Genomic DNA, 26,596 nt, shown 5'->3' on the forward strand with positions numbered 1-26,596 from the left:
GCCTCGCTAGTGTGAGAACTGGGGACTGAGGCTTGGCTCAGGCCTACTCCAGCTGCTCTGGGACTGGGTCCGGTTCGGGATGCTGTTCTATTGTTTGTACGATGCATTGTTTTTTTTTCTCTCTCTCAGTCTCTGTGCATTGGTTTTTGGACTTTTTAAAAATTTGGGTTATTCATGTTTCTTGCTTTATGGCTGCCTATAAGCAGACAAATTTCAAGGTGTATAATAACCATATAACAATCACAGCACGGAAACAGGCCATCTTGGCCCTCCTAGTCCGTGCCGAACCCTTAATCTCACCTAGTCCCACCTACCCGCACTCAGCCCATAACCCTCCACTCCTTTCCTGTCCATATACCTATCCAATTTTACCTTAAATGACACAACTGAACTGGCCTCTACTACTTCTACAGGAAGCTCATTCCACACAGCTATCACACTTTGAGTAAAGAAATACCCCCTCGTGTTTCCCTTAAACTTCTGCCCCCTAACTCTCAAATCATGTCCTTTAGTTTGAATCTCCCCTACTCTCAATGGAAACAGCCTGTTCACGTCAACTCTATCTATCCCTCTCAAAATTTTAAATACCTCGATCAAATCCCCCCTCAACCTTCTACGCTCCAATGAATAGAGACCTAACTTGTTCAACCTTTCTCTGTAACTTAATTGCTGAAACCCAGGTAACATCCTAGTAAATCGTCTCTGCACTCTCTCTAATTTATTGATATCTTTCCTATAATTCGGTGACCAGAACTGCACACAATATTCCAAATTTGGCCTTACCAATGCCTTGTACAACTTTACAAGGCATAATGTATATATTCTTTGATAATGATATGTTTTGAATCATTGAAAAGAAAAACTCAAGAGCCGGGGATAAGTATATCTACTTCGTTTTACCTTGGTGCCACATGCACGTATGACATGGTGGCGGAATGATGTACGTCATTCACATGCTTTTGCATACTGCACAACTCGCATTTAATTATGTAAACAAAGAATGCTTAATCAAATAATATGTTTACAATATTACTCAAACATTACTGAAATATTAAATAAACAAGATTTGTCATCACTTCCACTACAAAGTCTAGACTTCCCTGTTACATTGGTTTAAGTTCCATGGTGTTCACAACTGTGGCCACTCGCAGAAGCAGAAAGCATACAACACCTCCGTAAGGTGCACTGGCTGTTAATTAGAACATATGAAAACTGCTTTAATGGCTGGAGAACATAAACGCTTTGCTTGTGATTCTTCTGAACAGATAAGCTTGAGTGGGGATTTAATAAGAGCTATTCAAAATTTTGATAGAATAATTAGGGAGAAATGATCTCCACTGGTTTTAAGAAAAGAGAAAAGAATTAAGATAATTAACAAAAAAACCAAAGGGACTGTTTCAAACTCATTTAAAACGGAAGCCAAAGGCCACTTTAATATTGCTGATTAAATACATTGGCACAATAATCTATTTAGCAGCAAGCGTCAAATGTACATTATTCCAGTTGCCAAGGGAAGTCAAGTATTAGTGAGACCCGAGGTGAAGGAGCTGGACCCAAGCAGTCAAAAGTGTTATGATTATGAAGTATTTGTTAGGAAGAGTTACCGCTTGATATAGTGTTGGAACCAAACACATTGGCAAATGAAAAATTATAGTATTAGACTTTTGCATATTCTTACACAGCATATCTTGAAAAATAATGGGAATTAATGTCGCACAGATTTAATAAAGATAATATTGTCTACCCAGCAGAGTATGAGTGAGCCAATTAAAGTTTACATTTTTGTCCCTACTGGCCTAAAGTAAAGTGAAAGAGCAAGACTGTAATAATGGTAGCATGTGACAAAGGTCACAAATCCACTGAGACAGAAGCAGTAGTATTGCTGTGCTAAGGAAAGAAAAATGGAAAGAAAATACTTGCACTAATTGAATGCCTTTTATGGTGTTCCACCAATGTTAATCTTGAAATGTAGTCACTGTTGGAATGCAAACATTCTGTAAAGCAATTTATGTACAGCAAACCTCACAATCAGCAAATGATTATGACAGTAATATCTGTTTTGTTGAAGTTGACTAAATACATATTGGCCAGTAGAGAGAGAATTCCCCAGATCATCAAAATGGTGTTTTACTTTCACTAAAATGGTTTGATTTTGCATGAAAGACATATCACTAACAACATACTCTATACCTTACTAAATCATGGGTTCCCACCCTGTTGTCCACAGACCCCTTGGTAGGGGTCGATGATAAAAAAGTTGGGAACCCTGGTCTAAATTAATGTCCCAGGTGTGGGATTTGAACCCATAATTTACTGACTCAAAATATTAATTCCTGCTATAATGCAAGTTAATCACTGATTCAGTCAGGACATCCATGGATATAAGTGACTGAGCCTACCCAGTGCACGGCAATCAATGAACTGTGCAGGTACAACATAAATATAATTATCAGACTGATTATTTATTCATGCAGTGATGTTATTACCAGTAATATATACATTGATATTCTCCTCTTCAAAGGATTACAAGTTAATAGCACCTATCTTGTGGAATTTAATAGGGCAATTTTAAAATGGCAGTTGTAAGGCATTTAACTTCTGTTGACTCTGTGATTTGCAATTAGGTCAATGAGAAGACAGTTGCAATAGAGCTCCTGGCACTTCTGTTTAGGCACTTAATTGCCACTTAACTGGTATAAATAATGAAGCTATTCTTCATCCATCTGTGGGTTGCCTAACTTCTGAGGGGAGAACATCTATGTGATGTTTTTGATGCATGAAATATGGGGGATATAGAAAGCAAAGGTCTGGCCAATGCCTTTCAAGGTTCTAATTAAAAGGAATGTGTGCTGAGGAATGTAACATATTTTCAAAAAGGTGATTTCACTAACTCAGTTACAGGTCTGTAACTTACAGCAGTAGGAGAAAGTATAAACTACATGCAAAATGCTGGAGGAACTCAGTCGGTCAGGCAGCATCAATGGAAATGAATAAACAGTTGGTGTTTCAGGCCGAGATTCTTCTTTAAGATTGAGAAGGAAGGGCGAAGACACCAGAACAAAAAGGTGGGGGAGGGGGAAGACTAACTAAAAGATGATAGGTGAAGCCAGGTGGGTGGTATTAACTACAGAGAGAGCTACTAAAGATTAGGATGCAGAAAACGGTAACCAAAAGAAGTTGATGGAGATTTTGGAAGGTTAGGATTGGGGGATAACAAAGTTAAACATCGCAGATGCAGGATATAAGGAATTATAAGGAATCACTGGAAATACTCACCAGGTCAGATACATCTGTGAAAGAAGAACCAGAGAAACTAGATATGGTATGACATCAATAGCCTGAAATGTTAACCCTGTTTGTCCCTTCACAAATGCTGTCTGACTTGCTGAGCATTTCCAGTGCTTCTTGTTTTTGTTCAAGGATAGAAGAATTCTGTTGAATCAACAGACAGGATAAAAGGGTTAAATGCAATTGTTTTGATTTGTAAAATCTTTTAACATGCCTATGGCAAGGTGATAAAGGGGAGACCTCTAGAGAGAATCAAAGATTCTAAAACTAGGAACAAGGAAATGAAAATCAAAATAGTAAGCAGAGAGAACTGGAGTACAATGTGCTGATTCGGTGGCAGCATTATAAGAATTCCATGTTGCAGTGTAGTACAAGGAAATATAGACTTGAAAAATCCCACATCTTCTCATATGCAGAGATGTTTAACATTTTGGATATAGCAAGAAAAATAAGTTTTTCAAATGATTGAGCAGACTAGGATAAATAGACCATGAATACAATATTTGTTAACAAAGGAAAAACTGGCATTTCTCCAAGTTCGTTTATAGCCTAAACCTCCCAGATAAAGTCAAAACACTGCAGATGCTGGAAACACAAAACAAAATACTGGAAACACTCAGTGCCTGTGAGAAAAAGAGCTAACGTTTCAGGTAAAAGTCCTTCTGTTATAGTTCTGACAGAAGTTCTTTGACCAGAAATGTTAGCTTATTTCTTTCCATGGATGCTGACTGACCTGCAGAATATCCATGTATATTCTGTATCATAGCTAAAGTGCAATTGAGGTGTAGTCACCACAGTAATGGAGAAATCTGGCAGCCAATTCACGCACAGCAGAATCCCAACACAGAAGTGGAAAAAATGGCCAGATATTTTGTAAAATTTACCGTAATACAAGTATTGGTTCAGCATTCCTTGTCAAAAATAATGCGAAGTGGGCAGTCATTCCATCTGGTGAAATGAATGGGGATGCTAACTCTGTGCAGGCCCAATTGGATGTAAAATGACTGCAGGGTTTCCCTACCACAAGCAGATGGGAATTGGGGCAAATTTATGTTCACAGTGCATTGGACTCATTCAGAAGTTTGCAGAACCACTGCCAGCTCATGCAGAAATCCCAAACATGCCCACAGTTGTTTGGAGACAACATTGCTCCTCTCTGAATTCATCATCGGAAATAAATCTTTAGATCCTAATATTGTACTGGAAGCAACATGATGAACATAATACATCTTCATCTGTAAGCCAGAACAGTCTTCAAGGTATGCTTCAACTAAAATATCTGTAAAGCTTATTCTGTTCAATACACTACATAAATGCAAGCTGTTGTCACTTCTTATATCATAGATCAGGGGGACGTCACGTGATGACGTAGGATCAAGACGTGGAAATCCAGCTCTCCCGTAAAAAACCAGTAAAATAGTGTTTAAGTGAAGAAAAGTTAGTAAATTCTTTTTAAAAATTACTTATAAACTACTCAGGATTATCTTAAGATATGTCTCCTAAACAGAAGCAGAAGAAAACTACTACTTTGAAGACAACACAAGTTGGAAAAGAATCAAGGCTGGCTGCCATAAAAGAGCCTCGGGCTCAAGTGCATTTTACCTCCGGCGATACAGAACAGGAAACTGCAGCAACATCAACCGTTTCCAAAAAAAAGAGCAACAGGAATTGCGCATGCTTGAAGGAAGGGGCATGCGCAAACACGAGCAACCCAAACTAGAAGTCCCAGCTATGATCGGAACTGAAAGTGAAAGTGAATATGAGGTGGAATCAGATTCTCTGGATAAATCAGATGAAGATGAAGTGACAAACAAAGAAGAGCAACAGGAAGAGGTTGGAGGTGATATTGGAGACATAAAAAAATCTTTGGTGCTAATAATGCATGAATTAAAAGCATTAAAAGTAATAAAAATATATTAAAATATGAAGATTATGTTTGATAAAATGATGAAAAGACAGGACAAAATGGACAAGAAAATTAAAACCTTGGAAGAAACGACAGGAGACACTATTGATAGAGTGAATAAAATGGAAGATAATATTTCTGCCAGGACATCAGAAAGAAAACGGTTGTTGGAAAAAGTGGATGTACTTGAAAATTTTAACAGACGAAATAATATTAAGATTGTTGGACTTAAAGAAGGTATAGAGGGAGAGGATCCAATAATTTTTTTTCAAAAATGGATTCCGGAAATTTGGAAATGGAAGAAGGAACCCAGTTAATTGAAATTGAAAGGGCTCACAGAGCCTTAAGACCAAGACTTCAAGTTGATCAAAACCCATGATCAATCTTGATAAAATGCTTAAGATATCAAGATAAAGAACAGATCCCGAAGGCGGCTGCCCAACGTGCCAGAAAGAGAAATGGGCCATTGATGATAGAAGTGAAAACAGTTCTTTTCTATCCTGATATAAGTTATAACCATTTGAAGAGAAAGAAGGAATTTAACCTAGCGAAAAAAGTTTTATGGGAAAAGGGTTATAAATTTATATTGTGCCACCCGGCAACCCTGATAATTGTTTTGGATGACAAAAAAAGAAGATCTTTTACTGATTATCGGGATGCGGAAGAATTTGCACAAGAACTCCCAAATATTCGCTGACCACAGCCAAAGATTTAAAAGTGAAATGGATTAAAGATGAAAACAGGGACAGTGAATGGAGTTGATGGATGTTTAAGGACAGAAGAATATTTAAATATATTCTTAATTATATGATACAGGGGGAGAAAGGTAAAAATTTGAGAAATATTAATCGGAGTAGTGATATTATTTTTTCTTCTCTTATATATACTTTTTATGTTACGGGGGAGCTGGGGGAACTTCGGATCGATTGCTATGGGATTCGTGTGTAATCATGGCGATTGCCATGACCCCTACAATGGAGGGGGGTAATGTTGTGTTTTTTTTTTATTCACAACATTAGTAGGGGGTATTTTGTTATTTTTTTCTTTATAATCTACTTTTCTTTAATCTTTCTTTCTTTGCCTGGACAATCGGTGGGGGGGGGGGGGGGGAGACACATAGCAACACGGAGAATTTTAAAAAGATTCCCTAAGGTACTACGAAAGTTGAAAAGTTAGGTATTACTATAGACTGAAGTAACCCTGTTACAAATAAAGACTAATTTACTGAATTTTTAAAGTTTTAATGTTAATGGGCATAATGGACCGGTGAAAAGAAAAAGAATTTTAGCATACATTAAGAAAATGAAAATAAATATAGCTTTTAGCTGCATTCCATTTGAAAAAATTACTTATAAATTAAGAGATAAAAACGAAATATTTCTGAAAATTAGGCGCCCTTATTTACAAAAGATAGGATTAAATATATAAGTGCTCCGAAGATAAAATTATTGGTTATTTGGGGAAAGAAAGAAATATATATACTAAAGCTATTATGAATTCCATGGACCGTGTGGGGATCTTCTGATATCCAGGCATTCAGTCATTCTTTCTTTCTTCCTCTCTCTCTTTCTCTTTTTCTTTCTTTCTTTCTTTCTTTCTTTCTTTCTTTCTTTCTTTCTTTCTTTCTTTCTTTCTTTCTTTCTTTCTTTCTTTCTTTCTTTCTCTCTTTTTTTTCTCTTTCTATAGGGATAAGTTAGGGAGTTGGGGTTAAGGGGAGGGGGAAGGGTTGATAATTTTTTTTCCTTCTGTAACCATTTGAAAATTCAATTTAAAAAATTTTATTTGAAAAAATCATGGATCAGGCTGCTTTTTGGTGCCTCATTCAGCCATTCTGCTGACAGCCAGTGTTTAGGGGGAAGAAACCCCTCAGGCTAGTTGCTGCAGAACTCAAAACAATGGTCAGAATGTGAGCTTTGAACAATGTGGACCCAATTTATCTGGACAACGCTGGCTGTCAAAATGGATGTCTGTCAATCAATTTCACTTCTCCTCATAGGTCCCGTAAGAACTGTAAATGATAACCCCAAGCTAAGTCAAGCACTGATGTGACAATCTGAACCAAGGAAGAAGGAACAGAAACAAAAGACAGTTAATAAATGCATCTCTCTGAATTTCATAGTGACATGCATCTACTTATGAATATTTGATGAGGAAGCCAATAATTTGACAATAATAAGGCACCTGCAATTAAAAGCATTAATTTTGATCAAATATACGACATGAGGTCGAAACTATCTTGTGTGTCAGTTGTGGTAAAATTTTCCTAACAAAGTGATCTGGTCTTAAGTGATACAGAACTTGCAACAAATTCTAAATCGGTGCTTTCAACAAAACTTTTATGGGTTTTAATATTGTCAATGATCTTTTCTCCCCTGCCATGTAATGATATCAGGTTACGTCAATTGATATGCAAAACAGTGGACACTACAAAAAAGAGTTTTCTTACATTTGTTATGAATACTTCGAAAATCATACTGAATATATTATACTATTATAATTAATACCATGTTCTTGAGGGCCAATCCTGTTATTGCTTGAGGATGATGCTGTGATAAAAACAAGAATCCAGAATTTCATACTCTGCAATCATTTTATATGATTGAATTACACCAGTTTATTATTGTCACATGTACTGAGGTATAGCAAAGAAACCTTGTTTTGCATGTCATCCATTCCGGTCATTTGATCTCATCAGACCATTGAGGTAGTACAAAGAAAAGCAATAAAAGAATGTAGAATAAAGTACTACAGTTAAAGAGAAAGTGCAGTGCAGGCAGACAATAAAGGTAAAAGGCCATAATGTGGGGTCAGGAATTTAATTTATCATACTAAGAGACCTTTTTAATAGTATTATAACAGTGGGACGGAAGCTATCCTTGAGTATTTCTGCCCATCCATACTGTTTGTTAAGAAGTCAAGGATGCAGCTGCAAAGGAAGTGAGTGTGATGGATGAGGAGGTTGATCAGAATTATAGTACTGAAGGTAGAACTGTAACCAATAAACATTAGTCTATTGTGTGTGTCTTTACTGACCAGATGCTCCAGATACGAGTCCAATTAGGCTTGCATCTAATTCCTCCCCTAAGGGACAACCTCCTACTCATTGCAGAAAACTATCTATTTAGGCTTGAGGGATCAATGAATACAAGAACAGAAAACAATCGGAGAAGGAGTACAACATCTGGCCCCTCAAACCTGCTCCACCATTCAATAAGATCATGGCTGACCCATCCATGAATTTACCTCCACCTTTTCCCCAGAACCCCAAGTTCCCCTGTCATGCAAAATTCTATCTAACTGTGATATACAGTAAAGATATTTAATGACGTGGCCACTGCTGCATCTGGTACTCCAGGTGCAACCTCACCAGCACCAGGTACAGTTGCAGCATAACCCCCTTGCTCTTAAATTCAATCCCTCTAGCAATGAAGGCTAACATTCTATTTGCCTTCTTGATAATCTGTTGCACCTGCAAACCAACCTTTTGAGATGCATGCACAAGCACTCTCAAGTCCCTCTGTACAACAACATGCTGCAGTCTTTCTCCATTTAAATAATCTGACCTTCTATTTTCCCTTCCAAGGTGGATGACCACACATTTACCAGCATTGTTCTCCATTTTCTAGATCCTTACCCAGTCACTTAACTGATCTTTATCTCTCTGCACTTTCTGGATCCTCCACACAATTTGCTCAATTTTGTGTCATCAGCAAATTTAGGTACACTGCATTCTCCCTTCTTCCAAATTCTTGATGTATATCATGAACAGTTGATGGGCCAGCACCAATCCCTGCAGCACTCCACTCACCATTGATTGCCAACCAGAAAAACACCCACTTATTCCAACTCTCTGCCTTGTAGTAGCTAACCACTCCTCTACCAAGGCTAATCCATCACCCCCAACATAATGCATCCTTTTCTTATGTATAGGTCTTTTAATTGGCATCTGTTGAATGCCTTCTGGAAGTCCAAGTATGCGACTTGTTCCCCTCTATCCTATGAGTTCATTATATCCTCAAAAAACTCTGGTAAGTTTGTTAAACAAGACCTACACTTCATGATAGAACCAGTTCTATCCAGATGTCTCACTATTTTTCCTTCATGATAGCTTCAAGTATTTTGCTGACTATAGATGTAAAGCTGACTGGCCTATACTTACCCACAATTCACATACATCTTTTTTTAAACTGTGGCATGACATTCCGATCTTCCAATCCACTGAGAACTGCCCAGGGTCCAGAGAATTTTGGGAAATTATCACAAACATGTCTGCTATACCTTCTGCCATTTCTTTCAGTACCCTGGAATGCATCCCATCATGAGTCTACCATTAGTCTACTTGTCTACCATTAGGCCCAAAAGTGCTCACCACTGCCTCTTTGGTGACAGTGATTATAATGAAGTCCTACCTCCCACTGCATCCATCACATTTCTCTAAGATACGTTAGACATGTCCTTCATTGTGAACTCCACAGAAAATAGTTGTTTAAGGCCCCAGCCATTTCCACATTACACAATATTAATCATCCTTCTCATCTTCTAAGGGATATACTTTCACTATAGCCATCCTTTTCCACTTTATATAATTATAAATATTTTTACTGTTTGTTTTAATTTACAATGGATTTGGTTAATTGGGTCATCAGTTAACCAGGGCAGCCACTTACTTCGATAACTCTTAAAGAACAAAAATGTACTGAGAAAATCACCAGGAATCCCTTCATTTATTTGGGATACTATTCCCCTTAATTCAGGCAGGAGACTGTTGCTGGAGAGACTGGAACAATGGGCAGGTGTGAACACTTGTGTGACCATCAGCTGCTACACCATTCTTAGAGTAAACATTTTTTAACTAGTGTCAGTTGTGTGTGTTTATGTTCAAAAAGTAGTGATTTTTGTTACTGATGGTTGGTGAGAAATAAGCAGTGACAATTCTGAATTGTTTTGCTCACCGCAGTTTCAACCATTTGGGCTTGGAGATGCCAGAAGTGATCAAGAGTGGAAAAGAAACAATTTCACTTCTTCAGCAAGTTTGGACTTTGAAGAATTTTAGGTACAGACAATCATTTTGAATGTTACAATGAAAATGAAGATTTGGAGGATGCAATCATTGAAAGCATTGTAGGAAGGCAGCCCACTATTTGCACTAGGTGTCTGTGCTGATTTCATTCACTGGATTAATTCTTCCATTGAGTACTATTAGGAACTAATACACAGTTTTCTGGTGTTGTAGTACTATTGGTAGTGTTCTAATTTGTTCTGATTTTCATTTAAATACATCATTTATTACTCAGTTTGTCTTTTTACATCTTTTTAACTATTTCCATGAAACTTGCTTAATTGGGCCAAAACGTCCCAATGTGTCCCAATTAATCCGAATTCACTGTATTTACTAGTTCACTTTCATAATCTATTTTCTCTTTCCCTGTGGTTTTCAAAGTTGTCCCTATCTTCCAGTTCCCCACTATACTTGGTAACATTGTATGCATGAACATTTAGTTTGACACTTTCTTTTACTTCTGTAGTTATCCAAGTCTGGCTCTCCCCAACCTTACTGTCTTTGCTTTTAACTGGAATATACTTTGGTTGAGCACTATGAAAAATTTCTTTGAAAGTTTTCCACTGTTCCATCAACAGTCCCATGATATAGCCTGTGTTCTCAGTCTCTGCTGACCAGCTCCTCAAAGATTCAAAGTACATTTATTCTCAAAGCATGTATGCTGAGATACATGTCTGCAACATTGAGATTTGTCTTCTCAGATTCTATTGTATTCTCTCTTGATTAGGCATAATACATTTGTTTTAGATTGACCTATTGCACCCTCCATTTGTATGAGAAATTCAACCATACTGTGATCATTACTTTCAAAAACATCTTCAGTGAAATTTCAAACATACAATTTATATTTCTGCACGAAGACGATCTGGGGTTGAGGGTTTTATTAAATTGAAATATTTTATTAATAAATCAATAGAAACTATTACAAAATATATTTAAATCCAACACATTCTTTTTTTGTTTAAAAGTTGTTTTCTAAACTTTTAGTAATTGTTTTTACGATGTTGTTCTCCTTTTCCCCAGATCCTAGTCCTTATTGATATTTTGTGCTTCGTTTTAACAAGTTTGATCCCTTGTACTAAAGCAATTCTGATGTTTGGATCAGGACACTGCGAGTTTAGCTCCTAGACCAGAGGCTTGTGCCTGAAAACCACTGTCGGAAGGAGGGAGTGCCAGCCATTGTTGGTGGTTGCTGCCTTTCAGATGAGATATTAAACCAAGACCCAATCGGTCCGCGCAAGTGACAGCAAGGCACTATTTAAAAGAACAAAATGTTTTTCCTTGATCAACATTTACCCTTCATTAGTAACTAAAACAAATTATGACATGGCTGATCAAAAACTGCACATGCTGTACGGTGACTACTTTAGTTCTTGTATTACTGCAAGACTGGATCTTTTAAAGTGGGTGGAAAAGGTGCACTGGGACATTGATTAATATAAGTATGTAAATGCAAATTCATCCCTTGCAAGGGTTGAAAAAAAGGCCATAAGGTTTTTACCAGTCTTTCACTCTTTTGATAAGAATGACAGTTGAGATTTAGCTCCACGGCAGGAACAACAATTAAATTGCAGATCCTTAATTGATCTTGCCCACATGAATAATTTCTGTGTGGATGATTTTAAAATGAAGAAATGACATCTCCTGGGAAGGAGAAACTCTCAACACTTTTATCTATCGTCTTACAGAGATTGGGAAAGATATTGGATGAGGAGTATCACTGACCCCCTAGAGTACACTTCGCATTAACTTATGGGCTATAATGCAGACTCAACCAGTCCCATACTTTAATGAGAGGATATGCAAGTCTGAAAAATTACAGCATGGGGGTGACCAAATGGTGAGCCATAACCTAATTAAGGAACTACGCTATTACGACATCTGCATTTAACACCCTGCCATACTTTGAGGGAAACAAGAACTTCAATTAAAAATTCATGGATCACTCCCACCACAATTCTGATATTGTAACAACATTAGTCCCACTCTATCTTAATTTAATTCATCTGTCAGAAAAGGAGCTTGAAAAATGTAACCTGTTTTAACAAATCCAATAATCATCATAGAAATGCAACTGCCTTTTGAAATTTTCACAAGGTTTGGTCTTTGCTGATTTTTTCTTTTAATACCAGCTGTTCAATTATTGATACTGTAGAATTTTTGAGAAAGTCGCTAGTATGGCTTTGTTGAAAGCACTTGCAAAATCCACGAGTTACATTTGGGAAGGCACAGAAGGCAGCCAAATGGCCCAGTGGGTTTCAGCAGATTCTTAGAACAGCAGTGTTGTCAGTTATCATTTCCCTCATCTTTTCCCATAAATCCACAACAATTCTCTCATATGACTATTCAATTCCCTATAAAAGTTTCTATTTCCACTACCCTTACAGACAGCAGATTTCATATTAGCATTAATGATTTTTCTCAGTCCCCTTATAACTTTTAAACCTGTGCCGCCATCTACTGAGCTCCATCTCAATGCCATTATCCAGCCTAACGATACCAGATCTCCTCTCAATTTATATGATACAAAAGAGAATTACAACAACTTATCCAGTCTAACAATATAGTTGCAATCTCTCATCCCCAAAACCTTCCTACATCCTCTCGAGGGCCTTCACTTCTTTACCAAGTTTAGACTGGTCACAATACTCCACTTTTAATTGATAGATTCTGTACAGCTTTTATGTTTCAAAACTCTTTGCCTCTAATTATGAAGTTATGCTTTACCTTCTGCTCTCCCTATATCCTGCATTTTCTCCTCCTCCTCCTACTGCCTGTTCAGTATTCACGGGCCTGTGGAAGCATCCAGGATGATCTCACATTTCCTATGCCCCGTTTGCTTACTCCTTTCTTCCACTTGAAGTACAAGGGTTGCAAATACAGGTGAATGTGACCACTTGGTAGCTGTTCAAGTTGCACACCACCCAGATATGGCAAAAAAATCACTCTTCCTCCATCTGCACTGAGCAAAGTTCCTGAACCCATTAATCATCTGTAATTTAACTATGAAGGTGGTATCAACTTAATTTTAAGGCAACTTAAAGGTAATATGTCCTGGCATTACTGGTGAAAACCACATCCTATTTATAAATAAAAACCATTAAAGTATTTGAACAAGTTTTAATAGCAAGAACATTATACTGAGTGGTAATTGGTTGGCAGCTTAAGAGACAAAGCACCAAATAAGTAAACTGTTTTCTTTTTGGTGAATGTGACGTAACATTCCTCAGGCATCCTTTTACCGTGTATATCACTGATGACAGAATCATGAGTTTTTTTAGTTCTAAGTTTGCAGATAACTTCAAGCTAGAAGGTACAGTAAGCTATGCAGGTAGTTACAGAGCTACCCAAGTGGACTGAGGGTGCAAACAGAACATAAAGGTGTCTGAGAGTATACAGCTTAGATCATAGAAAGCAAATTGATAATTTTGTTATAGGTTAGAATGAGGAGGAGAAATAGAGTTCAATGACATAAATTAGTCCAGGGTGTACTTTTGCTTGGGGATTGCTTGCAGTTGTGCCAGCAGATAATCGTAGGGGGAGAACTGATTTTACCAAGTGAACGAAATAGTTAAATTTGATTCCTCCTCGGTCATGCAAAATGGAAGTTTGTAAGACAAAATGGTGTTAGTTTGATATGTGGTAACAGCCTGAAGATGGCAATTGTACCATACATGTCCTCACTCAGTCCACTCCACGAGTTCCCCCTTAACTTGCTACCTCCACAACAAGGAGGGACAGGAATTTCTAGAACAAAGCCACACCACCGCTTGCTGAGTCTCATGCAGGTCACCCACCAGCCTGATCTGGAAATGCGTATATCAGTCGTTCATTATCTCTGGGTCCAAATCAAGGATCTCCCGCACCAGAAACACAGCAGGGACACCTTCATGCCTGAGCTCACTGCCACTTTCTCAAGCACAATTAGGGATGCACAGTGAATGCTAAGGCTTTGTCAGCAGCATTCACATCCTACAAAATGGATAATTAAAAGAAAAGCTGTAGTCATATCACAGGTAACTCAATGGGCCAGGTCTTGCCTTCAGTGTGAAATGATGCAAGTGTCACTGACCTTGAATAAACTTGGCCAAGATGATCCACAGTAAGGTGTTTCTGTGGTAAGATACTGTTCAAAAGGATATTGTCAATCAACTACACAGTGACAGCAGAAATAACACTGCATTGCAAGTCGCAGTGATGAATTCTCACAGGCAGGGAACTAGATTCCTTACTGCTTTTTTCCCCTCACCAACTGTCAGTGACAAAAAATCACTGCATTTTGAACTTAAACACACAAAACTGACGCTATTTGAAGACTGTTTGCTCTAAGCAGAGTTTAGTGTCTAACGGCTATGCCAGTGCACATGACTGACACTAGTAGAAGCTGTTCAGCAATACAATATTTTAAAAATTAATAATTTTTTGGAATGCAAGATAAATATGAAAATACTGAATCTGGATAGATGCTGAAGGATCAGCTCAGGGTTTCCATAAATAGCTGGCAGCTTTGCTCAGAACTGGAATCATTAACCGCTATAATGGTGAGGTGGTTTGGGGCTCCCATACCAGTAGCTCACACTGTATATACAAGCCCTGAGCTGCGCACCACTGTGATCATCCACTCCAATATTGAGGTCTTTGTGGAGCTTGGTGGAGCACAATCCACCTACAGTTTTCTAGCACTTAAGAAAGGAAATCTGTAGATTGATTTCACATTAGTTAGCTCTGGCACAATTTAGCAACTCTACTCATTTCTACAGCATTGAACAGCTTCTAATTGAGAGACAAAAAACACAAAGTAACTTATATAAAAGACTAAATTGTGTTGATTTATGTGTATTTATTTTCTCGTGTTTTTATTACTTCTTTTAAAAAAACAGAATTGTAAATTTTTAATGTCCTGTGAACTCTGGTTAATTGGGGCACATTGGAACCAGTACATTTTGCTCTGATTAGCCAAAGTTTCATGGAAATAGTTAAAAAGGTATTAAAAAAAAAGACAAACTATAGTACGAGAGAAAATCTGCAGATGTGCAAAATCCAAGGAACACACACGAAGTGCTGGAGGAACTTAGCAGGTCAGGCAGCTTCTCCGGAAACAAATACAGTCAACATTTCAGGCGGAGACCCTTCGTTGGACTGAGTTATGTTAATTAGAGTACCATACAACTGAGTAACCATTTATGTATTTAAGTGAAATACCGAACAAATTAGAACACTACCAATACCTCTACTGTATGCATTCCTAATAGTTACTGACAGCAATATGCATCTGCCATGATCTTTTGATTGAGTAAATGAACAAAGTCAGCACAGATGCCTAGTGCAGATAATGGACTGTCTTTGAACAATGCTTTAGATGACCGCATTCTCCAAATCTCCATTTTCACTGTCACATTCAAGGAGACTGTTGATACCTTCAAATTCTTTGTAATTCCTAACTTGTTAAAGCAGTGAAATAGTTTCATATTTACTCCCGGTCATTTCTGGCGTCTCCAAGCCTGAACGCTTGAAAGCAAGGTGAGCAAAACAGTCCAAGTTGTCTTACTGCTTATTTTTCTCACCAACTATCAGCGACAGAAATCACTGCTTTTTGATCACATCACACAAAACTAACATTATTTTAAAAAACTACAAGCATAGTGTAGTGTCTAATGGCCGTGGAAGAGCACGTGACTGATGCTAGTTAGAAACTGTTTGGCAACAGCCTCCTGCTCTATTTAAGCAGCACAGTGACCAAATAAGTGAAGGGAATCCCAGTTACTTTCTCGATTTAGTCTTTGTCCTTTGAGAGTTGTCACAAATAAACAGCTGTCCCACTTAACTGATGGCACAATTAAACAGAATCCACTGTATATTATTTATTTGTCCACTCGTTGTGGTGATCATTAGGAAGCTCAGTACTCATTGTACATTCCCGATGTGGATTTCCTTCTCTTAAAGGCTGTGGTTTTATATAACTTCATGGTCGCTATTACAATAGTTGCTGCTTATTCTCAATTACTTGAATTTAAATTCCCCAGATACAACACTGAGATTCAAAGACGTGCTTCCAGATCAATAGCTAAAGCCCCTGGAGAGTAGCCCAGTGACTTAGCAAGCATTCTAAAAGGATATGAGAGACACTTCCAAATACTCATGCTGCTTATGAACTTTGATAGCTGGTTCAGCCCGAGAGCACATTTTCACCAGCTGTCACAATGGTTCTGTGGATTAATAATTGAAAGTTCCGTGCTGCCCAAGACTTCCATGCTGATCTGGCTAGAGCCAGTGCCACGGACAAAGTTCTCACAGAGGGAAATGTCAACAGAAAAGAACATACTTTGGTGGGAGGGCAGGCAGTGAATATGAGTACTGTGAACCTCCAGGCCATAATAAATAAAAATAAAGCTCCCTTTCAAAGGGATTAGCCAAAGCTTCCACTGTGATCATCCACTCCGATATTGAGGTCTTTATGGAGCTTGGTGGAGCACAATTCAAAAGCATGAAACAATGTCAATCCAAGTTTTTGTCTAAATGAGTTGGTTAAACAGTATTTGTGGTCTAGCATGCTGCTTAAAATGTAGCTACAACCTGTAACGTTTTCAGGAGTATTTTTCACAACAAGGATGGTTTATACTTCGCACTGTCCCTGCCTGTTCAGTAGGTTTTAAAGATTACATGTGATTGCAGTTCAAGACAGTATACCTTGTGGAGGAGCAGGGAATCAATGGGAGTTCATCTGGATTTTGGTGTATGGTTGTGCTCCTGCGCACTCCAACCGTTCCTGTCAGTTTCCCCTGTGTCACTTTGGCAAATGCTGACAGTTTTGCTCTCATGACAGCACAAATTCTGGGCCAGTGCTGCATCAGGCCCACAAGAGGCTAATAAGCTATGTGTTAAAGAACTGAAAAATGCGGCCTGTAAAACTCCTGATTCCAGTTATTCTTTCCTATATTCCATGGTTAAGGAATGAGCTTCAGTAGTAAACATAGCTTAAAGTTTCATTGTGTAATACAAGTATCCATTGTGCCCCAAAGGATTTAGGTATTTTGACTAAACTTGTTAATATTGAGAAGTCTGGGCTTCTATCATTGTTGAGTTCCACATTAAATATATAGAACATAGAAAATCTACACCACAATACAGGCCTTTTGGCCCACAATGCTGTGCCAAAAATGTACTTACTTTAGAAATTACCTAGGGTTACACATAGCCCTCTATTTTTCTAAGCTCCATGTACCTATCCAACAGTCTCTTAAAAGACCCTATCATATCTGCCTCCCCCACCTATGCTGGCAGCCATTCCACACATTCACCACTCATTGAGTAAAAAAAAAATATCTGACATCTCCTCTGCACCTACTTCCAAGCACCTTAAAACTGTCCCCACTTGTGTTAACCATTTTAGCCCTGGGAAAAGCCTTTGACTATCCACATGATCAATGCCTCTCATCATCTCATACACCTCTATCAGGTCACCTCTCATCCTCCTTCGCTCCAAGGAGAAAAGGCTGAGTTCACTCACCCTATTCTCATAAGGCATGCTCCCCATTCCAGGCAACATCCTTGTAAATCTCCTCTGCACCCTTTCTATGGTTTCCACATCCTTCCTGTAGTGAGGTGACCAGAACTGAGCACAGTACTCCAAGTGTGGTCTGACCAGGGTCCTATATAGCTGTAACATTACCTCTCAGCTCTTGAAATCAATCCCATGGTTGATGAAGGCCAATGCTCCATATGCCTTCGTAACCATAGAGTCAACCTACGCAGCAGCTTTGACTGTCCTATGGACTCCGACCCCAACACTGCCAAGAGTCTTACCATTAATACTATATTCTGCCATCATATTTGACCTACCAAAATGAACCACTTCACACTTACCTGGGTTGAACTCCATCTGCCACTTCTGCATCCTATCGAAGTCCTGCTGTAACCTCTGCAGCACTCTACAACTATCCACAATAACCCCAACCTTTGTGTCATCAGCAAATTTACTAACCCATCCCTCCACTTCTCCATCCAGGTCATTTATAAAAATCACGAAGAGAAGGGAGTCCCAGAACAGATCTCTGAGGCACATTGGTCACCAATCTCCATGCGAATATGACCCATCTACAACCACTCTTTGCCTTCTGTGGGCAAGCCAATTCTGGATCCACAAAGCAAGGTCCCCTTAGATACCATGTCTCCTTACTTTTTCAATAAGCCTTGCATGGGGTACCTTATCATATGCCTTGCTGAAATCCACAGACACTACTTCTACTGCTCTACCATCATCAATGTGTTTAGTCATATCCCAAAAATTCCAATCAGGCTTGTAAGGCATGACTTGCCTTTGACAAAGCCATGCTGACTATTCCTAATCATATTATGCCTCTCTAAATGTTCATAAATCCTGCCTCTCAGAATCTTTTTCATCAACATACCAACCACTAAAGTAAGAAAGACCAGTCTATAATTTCCTGGGCTATCTCTATTCCCTTTCCTGAATAAGGGAATAACATCTGCAACCCTCCAATCCTCCTGAACCTCTCCCGTCCCCATTGATGATGCAGAGATCATTGCCGGAGGCCAGTGATCTCCTCCCATGCTTCCTCCCACAGTAGCCTGGGATATATCTCATCTGGTCCCGGAGACTTATCCAACTTGATGTGCTTTCCAAAAGCTCCAGCACATCCTCTTTCTTAATGTCTATATGCTCAAGTTTTTCAATCCACTGTAAGTCATCCCTACAATCACCAAGACCCTTGTCCGTAGTGAATACTGAAGAAAAGTACTCATTAAGTTTCTCTGCTTTCTCCTCCGGTTCCATACACACTTTTCCACTGTCACACTTGATTGATCCTATTCTCTCCTGTCTTACCCTCTTGCTCTTCACAGAAGCAATTGTACAAGGAACAATAAAGACAATGCATTCATTCATGTCATGCATCTTCCCTTTTCCTGACAAAGCCAGCATTTATTATCCATCTTTAATTGTTCTTGAATTGACATGGTTATTAAGAGGGCAGACAGTGTCAACAATTTTACTCTGGCTCTGGTGTCACACAGAGGGCAAACCAGATAAAGAAAACAATTTCTCTTTTCTGTAAAGGGAATTTGTAAACAGATAGGATTTAGTTAATGGACACTTTTGAAGATGTCGAATTTTAGCTTGTTACCTTAAACCACTTAATTCTCAATATATTTATTTTATAGGAGCAGCATTGTTAATAATTATAGGAACATTGTTTAGGAATATTAGGAATGAAATCCTTTGAGTACAAGTATTCCTTTCATTTTTCACCCTCTCTGTCAGCTAATATTGATAATAAATCTCCTCACACATTTCATTCATATCTGACATTGCCAGTCCCTTCTGCCAGGCAAAACCAGCCTTAGTCCCCACAGTCCTCACAAATACCTGCTCAACCTCCCTTTCTACCAGGGCTTTAATATGGTAGACCACTTCTGGTGCCTCTCCACATCTTGCAACTGCGTAGAAGCCAGCAGGATCCATTCTTATACAACTGCAGCAAGAGAATCTCTCCACAGTCCTATACTAGTACCTCTGGAGTACTAGAAAGATCTCTCCACAGCCCCCTCCTTAATTCAGATCTATATGCTGCTTCTCAGCATCATCTAAAACCATTGTTAATTTCCATGTTTGTTTACAACCACATTCTGCAAGCAATTCCCTTGTCCAGACCATCTCCCAGAGCACCAGCCACTCATTGTGCACTACTGAATGCCTAACACTGGCAGAAGTTTCTCCCAGCTTAATATTAGGATGATAAAATTAATTCTCCTTGTTCCCATTATAAACTCAGTTCTCACATCACCGCCATTTCCCTCTGTGGCCTGAAAGTGAACCAGACAGTTCCCAGCTTTGGTCTCACATCTTCAGACCACTTGCTAACTGCATTTTAAAGATTACTACCTTCCATCTCAGTGCCGTCAGCTTACCTGCTGGTGAAACCCTAATGATTCACTGATTTTTCCCATTTATGTATGCCATTTCAGATGCAGTCCTGGCTACCCTCCAACCTTCAATTCTCCACAAGTTTGAAGTCAAACGGTATCGTTGCTGACATAAAGAGTTGTCTGCCCATCAGTCATGTGAATATTTGAGTACACTGGCTTTCCGTCAGCAATAATTCCATTTGAAAAATATTAACTCTTTCCATGAAAAGTTAAGTTATATTAGATACACGGTCTCTGCTTATATCTGTAATCTTCTCAGACTCAGTTCTTGACAATCCTGGATTCTAACCACCAAGCTTAGCAGAAGAACCTTCAGTATATATATCCTCCATCTGGAATGAGCGGGTTTTTCCCCAATGCTCCGGTTTCCTCCTACAGTCCAAAGATGTACCGGATAGGTTAACTGGCCATCATAAATTGCCCCAGATTTAGGTTAGCGTTAATTGAGGGTTGTTGGGTTGTTGGGGTGGCATGGCTTGAAGGCCAGAAGGGTCACTCTATGCTGTACAAATACAAAAGTGAGTGAGAGAGGGAGAGGGAGAGGGAGAGGGAGAGGGAGAGGGAGAGGGAGAGGGAGAGGGAGAGGGAGAGGGAGAGAGAGGGAGAGAGAGGGAGAGAGAGGGAGAGAGAGGGAGAGAGAGGGAGAGAGAGGGAGAGAGAGGGAGAGAGAGGGAGAGAGAGGGAGAGAGAGGGAGAGAGAGGGAGAGGGAGAGGGAGAGGGAGAGGGAGAGGGAGAGGGAGAGGGAGAGGGAGAGAGAGAGAGAGGAAAGAGAGAGAGAGAGAGAGTGAGAGAGAGAGAGAGAGAGAGAGAGAAAGGGGGGTAAGAGAGTTCCTTCAGCCAACTGAGTCCACACCTAATTTTACGCATTTTATTCTCTCCGCACTCTCATCAATTTTCCCCCAAATTCTGCCACCTGCCCCTGCAGGAGGGGCAATTTACAATGGCCAATGAACCTACTAACCTGCACGATATCAGGATATGGAAGGAGTGCTCATTGGAAGCTCACACCATCACAAGCAGAATATGCAAACTCCACATAGAGAGCAAGATTGAATTCAGGCCACTATTTTAATAGCTCATTCAGTACATTCACCTACTTCTACAGTACAGCACAGCTTGAGCCCTTCTGTATTGTCTTTCCTTGACAGGAGAAAGTACCTTAGCACTGGCCATTGCATTTCACTGTTAGACTATATGACATGGTACTTTGCTTCCATCTGTCATTTCAGCACTAGTTCAAATCACTAGAAAATTACCCAAAATGTATTAACAAGATACCACATTTCTGACAACAATCTAATATTAATGGAGGGTTACGGGGTAGTGTGGGTTTAGTACTTTTTTATTAGGATTATATGGGTCGGCACTACATGGAGGGCTGAAGGGCCTGTACTATGCTGTTCTATGGTTCTAAGTATGCCATGTTAATGCTAAACAATAACATTAAAGCTTTATTGATTTACAACGTTATCAGAGATCCTGTTAGTCATTTAGTATTATGCATCTCCAAATTCTATTACTGTCTTGCAAATCTCACACACAATTATTAATTGAAACTGTACAATGTTAAATATATCAAATGTGGTGCTATAGCGTGTATCCCTGTGTAACTTAAATTGCACCTGAGGTTTTTGGAATTGATAGATATTAACCCTTTCCCCTCGGCTCCTCTATCAGAAATACACCCCCTCGTTTCCCTTAGATGGCGCTATCTGCACAAAATGACATTTTCCAAAGACAACATAGAACTTGCAAGCAGGAAACGTGGCTCACTCCAAACGTTTTACTGTCAACTCTGTATAAAATATGCAGATGATTTCTGAAACTTACTCGCATGTTATGGGACAGGAAGAAACAAGACCCCAGCTACCAATCGCCCAATACATATTCATTACCCGCTACCAGTCCACCTTGCTAGAGAAATGTTTGTACAATGTGGTTGAATCATTCCGCCCCAGCCTCGCCTTCTTCTACCCTAATCAAACGGATACAATGTCATGGCAAAAGGTTACATCAGCAATAAGCGGCAGATGGGTTTAAACGAGCCCGCCAAAAATAATGTACCCCAGATACTTTGGAGCTTTAAGGAAGAGTGTCGATGATCATCATACTGAGGCGGGTGGTACTTATTGGCAGTTTGGGTCGTACAGTGTGGAACCAGACGCTTCAACACATCCAGCCCCAGCTGACGATGAAGCTCTCCCATGTTCACTTCAACTCTGCCTCCCCGTTCCCAACCCTCAGCATCCTACCACTGACCAACATTCTAGGGGCAATTTTCCAGTGGCAGTTAACTTCAGAACCCAGATGTCACCGGGATGTGGGAGGAAACCGTGGCATAGCGGAGAAACCCACCTGGTAATAAGGAGATCGTGCAGACCCCTCCCGGACAACGCCCGAAGTCAGGATTGAACACGGCTCACGGGAACTGTGCAGCTCCAGGAGTTGGGACGCTGTACCGTCCATTTCCTTGTTGGAACGAGCTTCAGTGATTTCTACACTTACCGCCTTTAATCGTCGGCGGGGACAGACAGCAAAGGGCAGGGAGACATTGCTGTCGGTGCAAAGTCAAATGATGGGTATTCCTGTCAAGCCCTCGTCCGCTGAAATAATCGCAGATGTCACCTTGGGCTGAACACATCTCTGAGCTTCACCAGCACAGAAGCCCCCCACTTTAAACTGCCGACCCCAGGCAGAGTAATCCCCGGGCAGCTTCTACCGAGGGCTCTAGAAACTTGCTCTGGACCTGACAGAAAGGGGATGGTACCGTGATATGCATCGCTACCGACAACTGTATTCCCAACATCACACAAATGGTTGTGAGACTTGATCTAGGTTTTCATTTCACCCGACTCTGTTACTTTACGCAAAGGTTCCTGAAACTTGCTTTAACACACACCAGAAAATGAAAGAACCTACTCCCCACTCGAATCCTGCACACAATTCACATGAGCTGACGTTCACATCCTCCACACAAATACAACTGATCCAGATGTAGATGAATTCTACTTGAGGCTATCTGCTCCATTCAAGCTCCTTCAAATGGCCCTTCCTAAAGGAAGCGACCACAGGTGGGCTCACTGAACTTCGCTTACATTGAGCCGCATAACCTTCCTCTGCGGGCGATAGTGAAGGAGGTAGGGAAGGGAGCTCCATGTAAACTCATGTTGCCGTTGCCCATTTAATAGCTTCGCTAACTGTTGTCCTCACGGAATACACGAGCACGTCATTGTGCAGAGCAGCCATCACGGGCTGCGTGGCTCTCCAGCTCTCCGGATCCCGATTCGTGACATGTAATAGTCACGCTGCCATTTGCCCCCGACCGGAGTGTCTCTGCCGCGGCTCAGTTCGAAGGGACAAATGTCTTATTCTTAATCAGCTGCGTTCACTGCTCTGCGAACAGCGGGATAAAAAAAAAGTTACTCAGTTTTGTGCTCGCTCAAAGCTTCGAGTCAGAGCGCAGAATCAGATCATTCAGTCCATGGTATGAATGGAAGCCCTAAACACCAATCTATACTAATCCCATCCCGGGGCATTCTGGTTAGTGTTTCTAGCCTTCATCCAAATAGTTAATGATCGAGAGGATCGGATGATACATCAGGATCTCCCCAATGTCCTCCCTCTCCCAACAGAAAACACTGAATGCTAACAATTTCATGATCTTGGTAAGCAGAAATAATACCTCGGGGAGGGCGAGTGGAAACTGTCAGGGAGATTGATAGCTTTCTTTTGCACTGATCTCAGATCTGTCATTCACTGCAGGAGCTGAGTGAGGGCTAATGATGGTTACAAACGTGAGTGTTGTTTCATGCTGCCTGGTCAATGGCATCAGGGCGCAGTATTCAGTTTTGACGGCCAGTTGACCGATGAATTGTGCAATCATTTTCAGGTTAATCCCGGTCACGAAATGTTTTCTTTTCAAAACTCACCTTGTTTACTGATCCCTCCAGAAATCGATTAGATATTTTCCAAAGAGGATTAACCTGCTTTTGAATCATTTACATTTTGACTACGGCACCCTCCCAGTCCTCACCAACGCCTCCAGAGTTCTCGGCCGGCAAGTTCTGCCCTCTTCAACACCCCCCAATATTATCATTGCACCTGTCGTGCCAGACACTTCATTTGCTTCAGCTCGAACTTCTGTATTTCCTGCCTGAATACCTTCTATTCTTTCACTTTGTCTCCATATGCCTAAAATGCCTTATACGAATAAATGGTTAAATATGTGACGCGGTATCAAAATGTCTCTGTTGGCTTGCAGACGCCTTAAACAACATTGTTAATTTACTGTAGTTTAAATTAAATTCTGTTCTCTTCCATGAAGGTTCACACTTGAAAATGCCAGTCGTTTCCAAGCCTTTTATACTTCACAACAGTCTTGCTTAACTTTTGCTGTCTAAATTTCTTTTGACACAATTTACATGAATCCGAGTGAAATGATTTGAATGATCACCAAATCTACCTCTGCAACACAAATCTTTCCGAAGTTTTCCATTATAAAAAAAACCTTCTAGCTTATAAAACGGTTGATTCCCTGCCAAATGCAACTTATCTGTCCATAATTATTCAAACTTAATTTGAAAATATCTAAAAGCGGATGTGTTCCCACGTAATGAAATGAATGAACGCTTCAGGTAGATGCTATCATTCGAATGCTAATCTTCGATCCAGTTGCACACAAGGTAGTGAGTGATAGGACTGAAGTTCCCGAAAACCCTTTCCCTAAGCCTATTAATAATGCTATTTTGAAGATGGTAATTTCTCTACATGTAGTTGAAATATAATTCGCTTGCATTATTAAATTTAACTGTTAACTAAATAAACTCCTTGTCCAATAAACATTGTTCTGCATACGTCTCTTTGGAGAACCATTGCTTCTGGTTTGTGTGTGTGTGTGTGTGAGAGAGAGAGAGAGAGAGAGAGAGAGAGAGAGAGAGAGAGAGAGAGAGAGAGAGAGAGAGAAGGAGAGAGAGAGAGAGAGAGAGGGTGAGAGAGATATATATTAAGGAAGATATGGGATTTTTTGGTCGAATAAATTTCAACTGCTTTCAACCTAAGCTTTACATAGGCGTCTCAAACCTATATTGTCTTTCATCACGCATCACGGCACGATTGTGCAAATGTATCTATCAGTTTGTGGACTGGTAAGTAAAACTAAGGAGAAATTATAGGCAAACTTCAGTTTTTTTTGGAGGGAGGAGGGACCTTCTCTTCTACTTCTCCACACCCACCACCTACCAGATCGATCTTTTGGACATGGTTCCTTTCACAACACACAACCAGACATTCGGCCCTCTAGCGCGGTGGTAGCTTTTCGGCAACTCTACTCTGTACTTTGCTGTCTTCCAGCTCCAAACATGTCGACTCAAAAACTACGTATCACCCAACCACTTTGACATTTTCGTGCCGGGGAACAAACTGAAAACACTTTTAGGAGAATAGTTTGGCCATGTACAGCAGGGACATGATCGCTGATAATATGCCAGGGCAAATCCCAAACGGGAGTCAATTCTACCTTCCTCCTATCCCAACCACGCAAACCCTTGATACAGCAGGTAACCAGTTCCCCTTCCGAAAGTTGAATTGAATTTGCTTCCAGCAGACTGTATGTGCGGCTTACCTTCGATTTTCTATGATATTCCTTTGCTACGATGCTGACCACGGGGATTTGGATGGTGGAAGACAGGAACTCCAGTTGTAACAGTTCCCCTGTCGTCTGCGGGAAGGCGAGAATTGCCGTGACCCCTTGCACCACCACCGTATGGCAGACACTCTCCAGGAAGGACTGCGGGTCCCTGCGGGAATCCGGGGGTACGCTGAAGACCGGCAGCTCGCCCAACCCCGTCTCCATCCCCATCACCACCTCCACCGACAGGTTGTAAGGCAGCATGCCGTGCCTGGCGTTCAGCTGGCGGGCGGCGCGCAGCAGCGCTTCCCGGGCGTCCTGGCGGCTGTGGGTAGCGGACAACCCCAGCCCCTGCTCCTTCTCGCCCCTCAGCTTGTTATTGGGCAGAGAAGGCAGCAAGAGCACGGCTCCCAGGCGCACCGTGTGTCCGATGCGCTTGAGAATCCGGCAGGGCTGAGGGTGGCTCCGAGAGGCAGGTGCGCTGCTCAGGAGCAGTAAGAGCAGCAGCAAGGCGCAGAGAGGGAGGATAAAAACCCCCGGGAGCACTCGGCCACCCTCCAGCACTCTCATCACCTCTGAGCAAGGGGAGATGCAAGAGGAAACAGTGAGACAAATAACGAACAATCTCACAAATAAAGCAACTGAAGCATCCCAGCAAAGAAAACAACGACAGAGCACTGGAATGCAAAATGCTGATGCCGGCTGTTATATCAGTTTGGAGTGCTGAATAAAAGTGTGGAACGAGCTTTCCCCCCTTCCCCCCGAGTGCAT

General features: G+C 40.4%; 1 protein-coding gene across 1 annotated transcript in view; it reads right to left on the reverse strand.

Annotated features, from left to right (window-relative positions):
• grin3a (glutamate receptor, ionotropic, N-methyl-D-aspartate 3A) overlaps positions 1–26,395 on the reverse strand; it is a 181,970-nt gene extending 155,575 nt beyond the window's left edge. Inside the window, exon 1 of the mRNA XM_059973853.1 lies at positions 25,820–26,395. Coding sequence (XP_059829836.1) covers positions 25,820–26,395 — 576 coding nt within the window. The remainder of the gene's footprint in view (positions 1–25,819) is intronic.
• Positions 26,396–26,596: the final 201 nt, after the last annotated feature.

This window comes from Hypanus sabinus, chromosome 7, assembly GCF_030144855.1.
Source record: "Hypanus sabinus isolate sHypSab1 chromosome 7, sHypSab1.hap1, whole genome shotgun sequence".
In the NCBI taxonomy this organism is placed as follows: Eukaryota; Metazoa; Chordata; class Chondrichthyes; order Myliobatiformes; family Dasyatidae; genus Hypanus; species Hypanus sabinus.